The sequence below is a fragment of the Ptychodera flava genome, chromosome 12 (assembly GCF_041260155.1).
Source record: "Ptychodera flava strain L36383 chromosome 12, AS_Pfla_20210202, whole genome shotgun sequence".
Taxonomy (NCBI): domain Eukaryota; kingdom Metazoa; phylum Hemichordata; class Enteropneusta; family Ptychoderidae; genus Ptychodera; species Ptychodera flava.
In genome coordinates, this window is record NC_091939.1 from 4,406,239 (window position 1) to 4,422,363 (window position 16,125).

The window sequence follows — 16,125 nt, forward strand, 5'->3', positions numbered from 1 at the left end:
AAAAACCGTATTTCCTCTAGATTCATTCACGAATATTGCTGTTATTAGAACATATTTACATATAAATCATTTGTTTTCAATAAATAAACATCTCATATCATTAAAAAAAAACCATAAACATCTTCGCGATCGTCTGTACTTCTGAAAACTCTAAACAATCAGCGCGACGCTTCAGTGATCAGCCTGACCTTTCAGGGTCGTGGTCATGGGTCACGACATTTGCTTCCGGATTTTGGCCATAGTCGGACGTACGGGGGCGCAATCACATTCTGGCCAGATCGGAATACATCAATCTTAGTTGCGCTGCGTGCCAGTGCCGAAATTACGGGATTTTTAGCGACAAAAACGAAGCAAATACGCCTATTTAACTGTGCCGGATATTTCCGGCACTCAAGGTATATGGTAATTCAGTATGGCGCCGGAAATATCCGGCGCCATAGGTAGTCAAGGGGTTAATTAAGACAATTGCTGACTCAGGAGAGTTCTATCCTTCTATTGACGTCATCTGTGTGCCTGGTAATCAACCACATGCGAGAGTTTGTGTTGTTACTCGGTATAGTGGTGAGGGACAGGGTATTGCTTTTTTCGGGTATAGCAATGAGGAAATATCAAAAGCTCAGGTTCGGGATTCTGATTTGGAAATTCTTATTTCCTGGCTTAATACCAAGGCCGAGCCATGTAGTTGCAATCTATCTTTAGCCTCTCCTGCTGCCAAGTATTATTGGATTAACAGGGAGGTGTTCACCTTAAAAAGTGGCATACTTTGGAGAAAACTGGATGATGACACTATAAGCACCTTAGTTGTCCCTAAGTCCATGCAGGTTGAGGTTATGGAATTAAACCATGATATCCCGGCATCAGGGCATCAGGGGATGACCAGGACAGTACTGAAAATCAAGGAAAAATATTTCTGGTATGGTATGTCTAATGATATTCACCAGTTTATTGCTTCTTGTTCAGTATGTGCTAAAAGTAAAAAACCTGTGAGTAAAGCTCGTTACCAGCTGACAAAGTATCATGCTGGTACTCCAATGGAGCGAGTACATCTTGATTTTCTGGGCCCTTTGCCGAAGACGTCAAGAGGCAATGAGTATATACTCATGATGGTCGACCAATTCACGAAATGGGTTGAGTGTATCCCACTCCCCTCACAGACTGCTGAGGAAACTGCTCATGCAGCTGTAGAGAACAACTTTTCACGTTTTGGTTGTCCGTTTGAGATTTGTACCGATCAGGGCCCAAATTTTGAAAGTAGGTTGTTTTCTGCTATCTGTGAAGTTTTGCGCATTCACAAAACACAAACTACAGCATATAGACCGTCAGCCAACGGACAAGTTGAACGAGCAAATCGCTCGCTGATGGATGCGATCCGATGTTTTGTGAGTAAGTCTCAAAAGGACTGGGATGTACATCTTTCTCAGATAGCAGGAGCCCTACGTGCCTGTGTAAACCGCCATACTGGCTACACTCCTAACAAAGTCATGTTGGGTCGTGAAGTGAATTTACCCTCCGACCTTGTCTTTGGTATCACAGCAGAGCCAGCCAGACATCATGAAAGTTATGTTAGTGAGCTTCAAGCAGCTATTAAGTTAGCGCATTAAGTAGCCAGGTCCAAATTAAGGGTGACCCAAGAATTAATGAAAAGGGACTATGATTGAGAGTAAACATTTATTCTTACAATATGGGGGATTGTGTTTACTTGCTCGAGTCGTCAATAGAAACAGGTAAAAGCTGGAAACTTAGTCATCCATTAAGGCCCGGGAATTATTGTTAATAAATTGACCCCTTACTTATATAAGGTAAAGTTCCAACGGGCCATTGTTACAGCTAACCATGATAGACTAAAGCTATGTAGAAATAAAGAACTTCCAAAATGGATTCTTAATTATAAGAAAAACATTGAGAAGCATAGCAAGGGTAAAGAAGGAGTCTCCGACGAATTACGAACTGTGTATTGTTTACGTAGAAAACGCGATCACAGTGAGTTCATGATACAATGTGATATTTGTTATGAATGGTACCATGGCCACTGTGTTGGAGTGACTCCACAGGATTCACGGAAGATTTCTCTCTATACCTGTCCGGCTTGTGACTAATCTGTTGAATGTTCTTTTTCATCACCCATTGTTTGTCTTTAGAAATGGCGTCCTCTTCATCCTCCGGGTCACCAAGGAGAGCCTGGAGACAGATACCTTTGGAGTGCTGGCAGCATATCACCACCCAGATCACCGACGCAAGTAGTCATGGGGTTCTCTGGATTGCCTAGGACCTCATCGATTTGGCCGGTGCCATCGTAACAGAGCCAGACTCTGACCGGACTCTCCAGGCGAAAGATACCATAAAGTGTCAGTATGAGATTGCAGTCCATAAGAAGCAAGGGAGGTGGATCGAAGATGTTCGAAGGGAATGCGACTCCCTTCTCAACTTCGATCGCTCTTGGATTGATGCAGAACTCCCTCATCCAGATCCAAAAAAGATGAAGTGGCCAAAGCCTCGTAGATCAAAACCGTCGGCCGAGTTCAATATCCCGCCTCTTGGTATGTACAAGGACGTACGCCTCAAGGATACTAGAGAGGTGGAAAGATGGCAGCAGGAATCTGTGCACTCAGATATCCCACAGGCGAAATCATTAACTGCTGTCCCACCAATCTGGAGAAGAGGCTATGGTCGTGTCTCCATCGGGTGAAGATATCGAACATGTGGGAGAAACAGTACATCCCGTTTCTCCAGCACCTGAGACTGCTCCTGTGGTAGATCTTTCTCGCGAGGAGGAGATGCCAACTTTGGAGACAGTAACTCAGGCCGGTCAACTGTCAGTATCTGCTGGGGTGGACACTGCTTCATCAACAGGTAAGAAAAGGAAAAGGGTAAGAAAGAGACGAAGGACAGCTACCTCTCCATCAGTTTCGGAACGGGCTCCAGTTTTGGGTACTCGTCCCGATTTTCAATTACGAGAACGGTTAGGGTGCCTGGAGCTGGTGGTCGGGGAAGAGGCCGTGCTTCTATCGCCCCCTGGCCAGCGGGAAATATCGCCTTTAGCCTGCATTCGGTGTCCTTTACCAGAGTGTTTGGTAGAAACGGGTGACATTAGGACTCATGTTCTTCATCACCATGTTCCTCCAGCTCTTTGGGGTGATCGCCCTCTTGACACGTGGAAAGTGTTCCATGCTTTGGGACTGCTTCACTTGTGGATTGTGGGAGGATTACCAGGGTCACCGGCTTCAGACTTATTGGTTTATTTCAACCGATTTGGCCGGGTTTTTCTACCCCGAGATGCTGTGTTGGAGGAGGGGTGTCTTCCTGTGATGAGACAGTTATGTAGGGGTTTGGGGTGGGAGTCCCCACGTCAGTTTGGGCTCCAACCACTAAATTCGCCGGCAGTCCTCATTCACTGGAGGGTACTTTTAGTTCTGCTGGGTTTCTTGTCTCCCCTCCAGCGGGTGGAGTTTGCCAGTCTCTTTAGGGGGAATATCTCTTCTGGGGGCCGGTTGGCTTCATCTGCTGGGAGAGTAGAGCAGCAGAATGTTTCTCCAGCATGGGAATCTCGGTCTGTTCCACAAACACAGGGAGCGCAGGACGTGTCTGTATCAGCAGCTGCCTCTGCTCCAAGGGTAAGTCCTTCGGTATGCAGTCAAAGGACTGAAGAGGGGTTAGCATTGGCATCTGTGCCGCAGGGAGCTTTCGATTCACATTTTCATTTGGATCGACTGACTTCCTCGTGGCGGGATGCTATGCCGACTGCTACTTCAGATGCATTCATCTTTGATCCCTCAATTCAGAAATCCTCCTCTGGGATTCCCTTACTGGGTGGAGTGGAGATTTATTGCTATCCGGCGACATATCCAAAGGATATCCATTGTAGCCCTCGGTGGAAGATTGCTATTGGAATACATCAGAAGCAAGTTGGATCACTGACAGAAAACCGTTTGCAGGTGTTTGGTGATCTGGTCCGGTCTCCTCAGGTAATGCTCTTGGTGAGATCGGATTAGATTACTCCGCTAAGCCAGATAAATGGCCTCTGCAAGAAAAGGTGTTCCGACTGGCCTTACCTTACTGTGTTCGAGGGAAACCTTTGATCCTGCACATTCGTGGGGCAAGTGGTGATGGATGCATTGCTGCTGTCGGCCGCAATGCTCTCAACATAGTTCGGGAGTACTGCGGAAGGGAGCAGCTTATACATCTCCACTGCTTCACGGGGGACAAATCAGTTGTTCGTTGCTGGATTGAGGCATTTCCCAATTGCTACTTCGGTTTTAAGGCTGGAGTAAGCGTATTTACTTCTGCTAAGATCGACGACCTCAGGGATGTACCAGAGAGTCGTCTTCTTCTAGAGACTGACTCCCCGTATTTCCCTGTGCCGGGAGGACCCAGGCCGAACACCCCTGCCTTTATTGGGGATGTTGCTTTGCTGGTGGCTGAACGCCGTGGGATTGACCTTAACAGGTTATTACAGCTCAAGGTGGAAAACACCAGGCGCCTGTATGGTTTCGACTGAGGCTGTTTGTTCCCCCTATCTGAACTGCCGTCAATTGCTGACTCTAAAAGTGCCTAGCTGGGATACATAGAATAATGGTACGAGTACTCCCAATCAAATGTCATTACTGAAGCTATCCACATTATAATGGTATCCAGCATCGGAAGTAACTACATCACCCTGAAGAAGACCACCTGGCTATCTGTCATTGCCCAGCTGAAGATCAGCGGATAGTCACCAGTCCAAAATAAAACAGGGAAGAGTGTAGTATTTGGGCAATTATCTGTGCTGGAGACCTCAACGGTGGAAGCCGTCCAGGATGTCATCTGTGGATTGGTTGGTATTTGTCACCTGACCTGGCTAGGAGTATAAAAGACATACCAGCAGTTAGCGTGTGTGCACACCTACGGATCTTGAGCAAAGCCACGACATACGTCTTGCCAACCCTTTTGTGTGGGACTTCTCTGTGCTTTCCAGGATCCACTAGACAGCTCTGCGAAGCATCAGAGCGACCATAGCAGGCGACCTACAGTTTGCTACAGCTCTGCAGCGTGGAGCGACGATATATCGACTTGGGCCCAACTGATAGTTTTATGGGTAAGCACAAGCTTGATATTCATATTGTGTGTGTGCCATGTTTGCTTGAGTGCGTCACAGTTGAGTCAACATTGTACCGGGAAATACAATACGCACAGCCAAATTGAAAGCCTGGTGAACCTTGTAATATGGACGGTCATGATTACGGTAAGTAGACTTACTTGACTTTATCAGGTTGCGGACCGATGACGGTAGCTCCTGTGCCTTGAAAGATGGCTCAAACTGGTCAGAAACAGAATATTTCTGCTGCAACAGCTGGATAACGGCTTGAGGTAATGGGCAACAGCTGGATAACGGCTTGAGGTAATGGACGGTCTGCCCTTTTGATAAACCACTCAGCTGTTTCCGTTGTCATATTCCAGCCAGCAACGCCTGTATGATAGTCAGCCACGTCAGCATACACAGACGGGGATTCGTCCTGGTCAGGCTCGTTCACAGTAGTAATAGTCATTGGCAGCAAAGACGGCACGTCAGAAATTTCTGAGGCATCTGAAGCAAAAGTATCGGAACTGTCAGCCTCTATTTCAATAATACGCCTACATTTGTGAGGAACTGGAGCATCCACAGTAGGAAACTTGCAGCTGGAGCCAGGTCTGACCGTAGGATGAGCTTGACACGTAGATGTACAAGATGGCGGCCCACCGACAGCAACATGGGTTGAACCGGCTCCAACGCTATCACCTGGCTGATAGAGTGGCAAAGGTGTGGCAAACATACCTTGCTGACCAAACATCTGCGCCACTTGGGTTGCAATCTGGCGAATTGAGTCTGAGCTCAAGCTAGACGACGGAGCACTTTCTCTATCGCATAACAGCGAGGTAGCACTAGCTTCAGCCGGTGTATTGCTATGAGCGTTATCCTTGTTGGCTAATGGCAAAGAGTACAGTTTTTCTTCCGGCTGAGTAACAGGAGCGGAAGATTTACCGGGCTTCTTGCCTTTCTTCGACGACGATTTAGAGTTGGACATCATGAAGGAAAGACAGATAACACTTGTAGTGATGTTACCGTTCAAGCATGATGAAAGGTAATGACGACTGGTAGCCTGTTCAGGCTTTTTATAGTACTATGGAAGGACGCCCTCAAGCGGTAGAAATGAGAGGAATAGCTACTGTAAGTAACTATGGAGTGAGTGAGAAAGACTTACAAAATACATAAACATTGAGAATGCCAAGTTGCTGAAACAATGGAGCACTGTGTGTAACGTGACTAGAAAACATTATCAGTCAGACCACTCTCTTTTGTAATCTAAAAATACGTATTTTATACGTATTTCCCCATATTTCGATACAATACATTATGTGAGGGACAACAATAAAATTGATTTTGGGAGATTATGACGTAAATATGACCTACTTTTTAGCTAACCTTTTTAAGATTGTTAATAACTGGTACTAATTTGCTAGTTCAGAGCTTGCAAAAGTTATTTAATTACATTTTAACCAGTGGTCACTTGCCTACTAGCTGGAAATCAACAATTTAGGTTCCTTTTCATAAGTCTGGTGACATATCTTATCCAAGTAACTATGGGGCAATTGCATTATCAAAGTTGTTCACAAGTATTTTTAATGATAGACTAACAAAGTACCTCGAAAATATAATTTATTGATTAAAGAGTTATTAACAATATTTATTTTAAAATGTACAATGAAAATATAAAAGCAGTGAGAGAGTTTTTTACTTGGGAGTAATATTTTCACCAAATTGGAAATTCAAAGCTATGACCCATGATGCTAAAGAATAAGGCCATGAAAGCCTTATTTGCATTGAGGAGCATTGTTTTATGTCACAAAATGATCTCGGTATGAATTTGGAGGGGTTTTTTCCCATCACATATACTTTATTTCTTTTTTAGCTACTATAGACTATAGTCTTATAGAAGCTATTGGGATGGGTATCCGTCCGGTGTCCGGCGTCAGTCTGTATGTATGTATGTCCGTTTGTGAGGCGTCCGTCCACTCAAATATCTTGAGAACCGCAGTACTTACTGATTTGATATTTGTTGCGTAGATGAAAAATAGGATTTTGAGAAACTATTTTTTTTAATTTTTTGATATTGTTGAAAATAGGCAAATTAATGCCAAAAAAGGCGTTTTTGGCAGAAAATCTTCTTCTTCATAACCGCTGGTCAGACAGCTTTGTTATTTGGTATACAGGTCCCTAGGGATAACCCAACTTAGATTTGTTCAAATTGTGATGAAATATGCAAAGGTGTATTTTTAAGGAATTTTTTTGTCATTTTTGGTCAAAATTTGACTTACATTGTATGTAATTCTTGTATAGTATAAACCCTATCAATTCACCCAGAAAAAAATAATTAATATGATTTTAGATAATTGAATTAATTGGGAAATCATCAAAGCCAAAATAATTTTAGTGTAGAATTATCAGAAAGTTCAACTTTTTTTGACAGTTCATAGTGAAATGCCTACCATCTTGGAGGATTAAAACATGTAAAGGCAACTTTCCTGAATCCCAACTTTGACATATTCTGAACCGTCATTTATTGTGCCCTGTATGTTATCTAAAAGAAATTGCTCCTAATAGCTTGTCATGATAGGGTGGTCAAATAAATAGAGATAGAGAAAGTTCTAATTTCCATTTATGGTTGACTTGGTAAGGATAAAATAAAATTACTCTTTGAGGAAAAAAATAGAGTGGTCAATTAAAAGAGTGGTCAAAGTGATAGGGTTTTTATGGTAAAGCTGGGCTGTAAGATTCCTCATGTGCTTTTTATGGCAATTATGCAATCCGTGTAAACAGTACAATGAAAGTGTTACATGATTCCTTATAATGCTTTTGATGACCTTGAACTTCTTAAGTTTCAAACATTTGTCTCTTCAGTGTGCTTTCTCTGAGTAGTACAGTCTCAACTTATTCAACAGAACTTACTTACAATGTTAATTTGAAAGTTAAAATGTGCTTTGTTAATAGGATGGAAATACTGATAAAGATAACCAGCTTAAGATTCTTAATAACCTGACAGATACATATATGCTGTTTTTTTATGATGTAAATCTTGATTTAAGCAAGTCTTGTTTACTTTAATTAGAATGTAATTAACTCTCGTTTATAAGTCTATAGACTAATATACCGTAGTCTATAAAAGCTATTGGGATGGGTATCCGTCCGGCGTGCACCGTCAGTCTGTATGTATGTATGTATGTATGTATGTATGTATGTATGTATGTATGTATGTCCGTTTGTTAGGCGTCCGTCCACTCAAATATCTTGACAACTGCAGTACTTACTGATTTGATATTTGTTGTGTGGATAAAATATATGATTTTGAGAAACTATTTTTTATTAATTTTTTGATATTGTTGAAAATATGCAAATTAGCACCAAAAAAGGCGTTTTTGGTAAAAAATCTCCTTCTTCATAACCACTGGTCAGACAGCTTTGTTATTTGGTATACAGGTCCTACGTATTTCCCCATATTTCAATACAATACATTATGTGAGGGACAACAATAAAATTGTTTTTGGGAGATTATGACGTAAATATGACCTACTTTTTAACTAACCTTTTTAAGATTGTTAATAACTGGTACTAATTTGCTAGTTCAGAGCTTGCAAAAGTTATTTAATTACATTTTAACCAGTGGTCACTTGCCTACTAGCTGGAAATCAACAATTTAGGTTCCTTTTCATAAGTCTGGTGACATATCTTATCCAAGTAACTATGGGGCAATTGCATTATCAAAGTTGTTCACAAGTATTTTTAATGATAGACTAACAAAGTACCTCGAAAATATAATTTATTGATTAAAGAGTTATTAACAATATTTATTTTAAAATGTACAATGAAAATATAAAAGCAGTGAGAGAGTTTTTTACTTGGGAGTAATATTTTCACCAAATTGGAAATTCAAAGCTATGACCCATGATGCTAAAGAATAAGGCCATGAAAGCCTTATTTGCATTGAGGAGCATTGTTTTATGTCACAAAATGATCTCGGTATGAATTTGGAGGGTTTTTTTTCCCATCACATATACTTTATTTCTTTTTTCTCTTTTGTATTATTATAAAATGTTTTCTATGTTGTGATCTTATTAAAACTATTTATTTTTGTACCATACTGTATCCACAGAAGATAGTGTAATAAAGTTATTATTCTATTTGATCAAGCGTTGCCACAAACTACGCACAGGCACACTGGGCGGTAGTGCCTGCATTTTGCGTATCGAAACAAGGAAATTATTGTTTTGAAGGCACAGAAACGCCATCAATTCTTCCAGGTGCGCGCGGCGAGTTGCATGATATATTCAGTAACCTGAAATGTTGTCATGTAACAAGAAAAGTATGACGAGGTCGAAGTGACTAAGGTGGCAGGGTTGGGTGACCACAATTAGCTACAAGAGGGTGTGAAATACCAATACAGGGGGTCGAAACGGACAGGGGTCATGGTTACCTGCTCCCAGTGCATTCCCTTCGGTGCCACAACTCACATTGCATGTACAAAACAAACGATTGGCTTGTGTATCACGAAACATTTCAAAGTCACTGACCGCATTTAGATGAAGAATTGATAACACTTGATGTTTTTCCAATAACAGTCGAGAGTTGAATATCTGAAGAGGTTTTCTCAGCTGAAACCAAGTCGAAAACATCAACCCATGTATATTACAAATATATGACCCATTGTTAAGGATTTGCTTGACAAATTTTGGGAATTTTCCCCTATATTCCGCTGCATGTAAGGTTTTCCTAAAGCAAGGGACATTTGCTTTGTTATCAACCCATTTTAGGTTTTTTGGATGAAAAATTCACTCATGTTTATGGATATTTTCTTGAATAAGCGACCCATTGAGCAGCACCTACCTGTATACCCTTTCTATTGGAGTAGCCCTCCCCCTTGGGTGTACAATGCATCTCAGTCCGGACAGAGGGGCTGCCCCTAAGCCCTGCATGCGATGCTGTACATTACCAGCATTGTATGGCCTCCCACCACATGTGATTTGAAGCCGTATGAACTATATCGCCCGCTACCGGTATGATGCTGGCTCAACTTGCTATTCTCTGATCGTGAATTTACTGCTGTTGCGACTGGCCCCATGATGTCTCTACATAATATCACAGACAAGGAGAAAAAAACAGAATAGAAACTCGTAATTTTCAAGGTGTAAGCGGTCGCGTAATCCTCGTATGTAAGCCTCGCCACAGGGACTATACCCTCCACTCTGCTCTCTGAATATTTCTGAACAAGAACCCTTTGATTTCCGCCAATTCCTAAGGAAATCTGTTTATAAGGGAAGTTCGATTGGCATGGAGCAGTATTTTGGCCCTGAAAGCAATGCAAAGTAAAAATTGTGACAGGCAGTATGATACCACTGGCTTGTCAAAATCACAAGGAAAGGTCCGGTGCAGTGGATCGGATTTGTTTCCTCTTTGCCCAATTGTAGATTATAGTTATATCTGGTGTTTGCTTGCGGGTCACAACTGTTTTATTATGTCTGAAAATTACCATACTTTTGTTTAGGTGTTGCAAATACGCACAGCCTAGCATGAATGTGTGTAGACAGTGCCATACCCATTAGAAGGTGGTCCCTGCCATCTCACGTGATGAACATGCTAGGCTTTTGGCTTTTTTCCCACGATTCAAAATATATAATTATATTGAGGAAACCCAAAGATGTTCCTTCTGCTACTATTTTATCTATTTTAGTAAGTTATAAATGACGAAAATGACTTTTCTTGAATAAGTGACATTAAAGCCAGCTCATATGAAAAAATTAGCCTTGGTGAATTTCCCTATGAAAGAAGAGTATCAGCCTGGAATGATTGCAGTTGTATTGAATGCAGAGGGCCATTTTCAGTATCACAGTTGTGGCCAAATATTGTTAAAGTTCACTATACCGACCTACAATGTATGTGTATTTCAAAAAGCACACAAGAGGCTGAACAACACTTCCATATGATTATGAACATTTTTTATTTTGTTCTTACAGGAGAATGCCAAAGCAAAAAAAGAGACTCTTAGACTTTGGTAGTATTGAAGGAGGTATGGCCAAAGCTCAAAAGCTATGCACAGATGTCAAGTCAGTGCAATTTGATGACCGGTACGTGCATTGTTTAGGAGAAAATGTATTGTCCACCTTCCTGACAGCAAAAGTGTCTTTTTTCTACAATGTATGTGTATTTCAAAAAGCACACAAGAGGCTGAACAACACTTCCATATGATTATGAACATTTTTTTATTTTGTTCTTACAGGAGAATGCCGAAGCAAAAAAAGAGACTCTTAGACTTTGGTAGTATTGAAGGAGGTATGGCCGAAGCTCAAAAGCTATGCACAGATGTCAAGTCAGTGCAATTTGATGACCGGTACGTGCATTGTTTAGGAGAAAATGTATTGTCCACCTTCCTAACAGCAAAAGTGTCTTTTTTGGTTAAGGCGGAATCGTCTTCACAATGAAACATGTACCCACATGTCTTCCCAACCGAATGGAAGTGATTCATAAGATAGTAGCATCAGTTTTGAGAAAGTACAGTCTGGAAATCTCTGTTACAGTTGCAGCACTCACTCTCTACACTGAAGCTGTATTGAAATGTCCGTCTTTAATGGCATTGACTATGAATTCTGAATATATTTTAATACAGTTATCAGAGGAAGACAACATTGGCTATCTTGTTTTTATCAAACCTCCAGTTGATAAGTGCCTGAAGAGCAGCCATCCACTCCGAAGTATAAGAAAGCCAATAAGAGTAACATACTTTACGATGAAGGGACCACTTCCTGCGTGTAAGACTGTTTTGAAATGTGATGCATGTGAGCTGAGCTATAGACCAACTTTGTTCGGAAACGCCATTACAGGATTTCAACATTACAAAAATCATACCACTCACGTTGTTGAGATAAGGGACGAACAATACAGTGATTCAGTAGAAGAATAGATGGCCTGTCTGGTGTAAGTAATACATTTTGCTATTTTATATTTTTTGGATCTCAGAAAATTATATGTACTTATACATATCTGTTAGTTTCCATCGTTCGTCAAAGTAATAAACAATGCGTTTGGTTGAAACTTCTTGATTATATTTATTAAAGGGAGGCAGTTGTCTGGACTGCGCATGTGCGACTTTCTTGTTGACAAACAATGTATTTCATGTACTATATCTAGATGCACCAAGTCAACAGAACTGCAACATTTGAATTTTACGATATTCATTGTTAACAAATTAACATGTTCTCATTAACTTTCATCAGTCGCCAACACACCCTAGATACAGTATTTGTATCGGCCGTAGGGGGTCCCTGGCATGATCGTATCTATTTGTTATTGATGGTTGAACTACGCTGCAAATAAAATTGGCAATTCAAAAGGAAAGAATTATCTCAATAACTCTTAGATACTACTACTGCTAGCAAGGTACTATACCTGACGATGATAGAAAGTAGATGCTTCATGTGATAAAACGCCTTAATACAGAAAATTCTTTGTTTGCCATCTGCGCGCGGGTAGGTTTTAGGGCGAAATCTAAAACCAAACATTGTCTGCTCGAATATACGGTGAGTTGTGCCCTTTACTTTTTCCATAATGACACATTGAATGTGGAATGGGACTGAATTTCCATCAGCTTTTTGGAGCGCTAATTTCATTGCCAGCCACAGCGTTGTGAACAGCATAACTTTGTCCTGAACATGTAACAGTTTAAAAGTGTTAATAATGATTGAATTCTAGGACATGACTTTGACTTAAATAAGTACGAATTGAGTTAATCCACACGGCGGAAATACATGTTTCATGTAAGACACAATTTGCTGTAGGTCTTTTCTACAGAGGACATTGCTATTATTGAATCATTGCTATTATTGAATAAATGTGAAAATATGCAAAGAAAGCAATGGTACACTTTTTCAGAACAATGGTAAACTCGCCCTCAAATTTGACGATGAACATACTAGTACACTTTTCCAAATCTGCAAATCTCTATTATATTGCACAGAACTTCAAAAGTCGCCATATCTGTTTGTCCATATCGGAGAAATCTCCTGATCAGAGGGCCAATTTGTCTCTCGATCAGGAGATAATCCCCTGGTTGGTCTGCTGTGCTTCGACGGTGAACAACAATCGATTCAAATCTGCGATTGGATCTGCACCATGAAGGGAAAGCAGGTAGATTGAAATGTTCATTGTTGTATGCTCCAAATAGTTTGTACACAGCTGACGTTGCTTTCTGAACATTTTTTCTACTACCAAACAATATGGTCATTTTATAAGTCCGGATTAGAATTCAGTTGTCAAAAATATAAATTGCCATTACACATACATACGTTGCCTTGACAAGCAGACTAAGTATGCAGTTGGATGATCAATTTGCTAATTTCATCAAGAAAAAATTGCTCCTGACTACCATGTTTATTTTAATAACTCAAAGTCTTTTGTAAGAAGGAAAGGAGTGGCAGTACTCGTGAAAAATCGAGCCTGCTTTCAGGTCCAAAATTGTCAACACGACTCTGATGGTAAAGTTCTGAACCTCCATATCGAAATCAGTAATCATGTCATTAACTTGATCAATATTTACGCTCCAAATCAACCTGCTGCTTTATGTACCCAATTTTTGCAGAGTATTACAAATTATATGCATTCTGACTTTATCCATATTATTGCGGGTGATTTCAATTCGAAATTACATCCTTTGTTTGACCAGTCTTCTTCCAATTTTACTTTCAATGACCCTTCTCATAAACATCTCCTCCATTTCATTGACGAATTTTCTCTTGCTGACATCTAGTGAACTCATCACCCAAAAGCTTTACAGTTTACTTGACGCCGTCAAGTTGAAGGCGTTCTCCTTTAGAGTCGTATTGACAATTGTCTTATACATGAGGACAACGTCCACTTTTGTACTTCTTCGAAAATTCTTACTTTTCCCTTTAGTGATCATGATACTCTTCTTTTCCATTTTGATTTTGACAAAATTTAACGCGGACCCGGAACCTGGAAATTCAACAAAAAACTTCTTGATGACCCCGTCTACACTAATGACATCATCAACCTTATCAATGTCTCTAAACTTGATGACGATTATCAAACAAATAAAATTAATTGTTGGGGAAAATTGAAACTTAAAATATCCTGATATTCTCAACGCTTTGCCAAAAACAAGCTAAAATAAAACATCGTATAAAAATTCTCTCTCAAAAAACAATTCCAATGGGAGTACATTAATCTAAATGTAAAAAATATGATGATTATGATCTGGCTTAATTGAAGATGGGCTAAATAACTTATACGATCGCCTATGACCATACCACGTAGAACAACACCAGTTCTCGTCCGATCATTGAAGTTAAGTTACGTTTGGCGTGGTTAGTACTTGGTTGGGTGACCGCCTGAGAATACCACGTGTTGTAGGCTTTATGCATTTTATTTTTTCTGACTTCAATATGCCCAAAATTGAGTTTTGAGTCCGTGTGTGTCGCTCAAATATATAATTTTTACTTCAGAATATGCATTGCCAGAGTTGCACGACAGAATAGTTATCTTTGGTCCAGTTCTATGACCATACCAATTTTATTTTTTATACTTCCAACATGTTTTCAATCCCATAATATCCAAAGCGTTGGATTTATTATGTACAGGTAGGTGCCACATGAAGGTCCAACAAGAGTGTGGCGTGAATGTGAATTAAAAACAATATGAAAAATCCATTACTCTTTCCTCAAGTATGAGGGCCAAGTCGCGTTTTAACACAGTGGTGGTGGCGTCATTGAAGATGGGCTAAAATAACTTGTAGGATCGCCTACGACCATACCACGTAGAACACACCGGTTCTCGTCCGATCATCGAAGTTAAGCTACGTTGGGCGTGGTTAGTACTTGGATGGGTGACCGCCTAGGAACACCATGTGTTGTAGGCTTTATTCATTTTATTTTAACTGGAAGGGTATGGCTGTGTGCTTCGTGGACCGATAGTCCGCAAGCATTTTGAAGAAGAGCCTTATGTGGAAACTGGTTCTCGATTTGTACGGGTGGAATTGCCTGCGGCGGTAAGATCTCTGCCCTACGCTGTGAAATTCGAGGCGAACGGTTCTTATGTGCGATTAATCCACACCAATAAGCACAAGGTTTGTAACCATTGCTTCGATTCGTCGCACTTGATATATAACTGTCCAAACTATCAATGTATAACGTTGTGGTGAAATGGATCACTTGAAAAGATCGTGTGCGAATGTTACTTGTTATCGATGCCATGGCCGTGGACATAAAACCAGCGAATGCACTGCATTTGTCCATGGGGCTGCTGAAGTTGATGAAATTGTTGACACTGATGTGCAAGAGGAAATAACAGAAACAGAACAAAATGACACTGTTCAGTCGGATAATGATGGTAACTCATCGGTAGTGGATGTTGTCGAGGTTGTCCAGTCGGATCACAATGAGGAAAATTCGTGACAACAAACACTTGTAGCGGTTGAACAGTCGAACTTGGGCGAGTCAAGGGATCAAGCTGAGGATCAAAGCCAGCAAAATTGTGATATGGTTATTGATGAAACTGCGATTGCAAACTGTCCAATTAAACGTCGGCAATCAGTTGAGATTGACTCCACAGTCAAAGATCGACCTGGTCAAAAAGATAAAAGGAAAAAACGCTTCACTCCTAATTTAGTGGGTCGCTTGAAACATAATACGTCTGAGAAGGATAAAACGAAATACGCTAGTAAGTAATGATGGGTTTTACAGTCTTCTTGTCCAGTGGTTTCTTTGTTGTCACCTTGTATTTGAACCTGGCGCCCTCTAGTGTTTCATCCCATCATGCTTACTAGTATTTATTCCTGTACTAAAAATGTAATTCACATTAGTTAGGCAGACCTGTAGTTACATCCTCTGGTCTGCTGTACGATGTACGTAAATATTGTAATGTTGTACTACAATATTGTACAATTAAGGATTGATTATTGAACGTTTTTGATAACAAAGTTATTCATCGTGGATAATTTAATGTATGAATCTTCCTAAACATTGTAATGATATGCAATAATATTGTAAGATTTTGATTATTTTTGACATTGCTTAAAAGTAATGTTTGACTGTAATTACAAGTTTCTTGTA

At 40.5% G+C, this 16,125-nt stretch overlaps 1 protein-coding gene and 2 non-coding genes across 3 annotated transcripts; all 3 read left to right on the forward strand.

Moving 5' to 3' along the window:
- The first annotated feature begins 2,663 nt into the window (after positions 1–2,663).
- LOC139146003 (uncharacterized metal-dependent hydrolase YcfH-like) lies at positions 2,664–4,495 on the forward strand. Its single transcript, XM_070717451.1, has 2 exons — positions 2,664–2,850; positions 3,963–4,495. The coding sequence occupies exons 1-2, from the start codon at positions 2,664–2,666 to the stop codon at positions 4,493–4,495; spliced, it is 720 nt and encodes a 239-aa protein (XP_070573552.1).
- Positions 4,496–14,311: 9,816 nt separating this feature from the next.
- LOC139146874 (5S ribosomal RNA) lies at positions 14,312–14,431 on the forward strand. Its single transcript, XR_011555598.1, has one exon. It is a non-coding gene; the product is annotated as a 5S ribosomal RNA (ribosomal RNA).
- Positions 14,432–14,814: 383 nt separating this feature from the next.
- Positions 14,815–14,933, forward strand: LOC139146472 (5S ribosomal RNA). Its single transcript, XR_011555220.1, has one exon. It is a non-coding gene; the product is annotated as a 5S ribosomal RNA (ribosomal RNA).
- Positions 14,934–16,125: the final 1,192 nt, after the last annotated feature.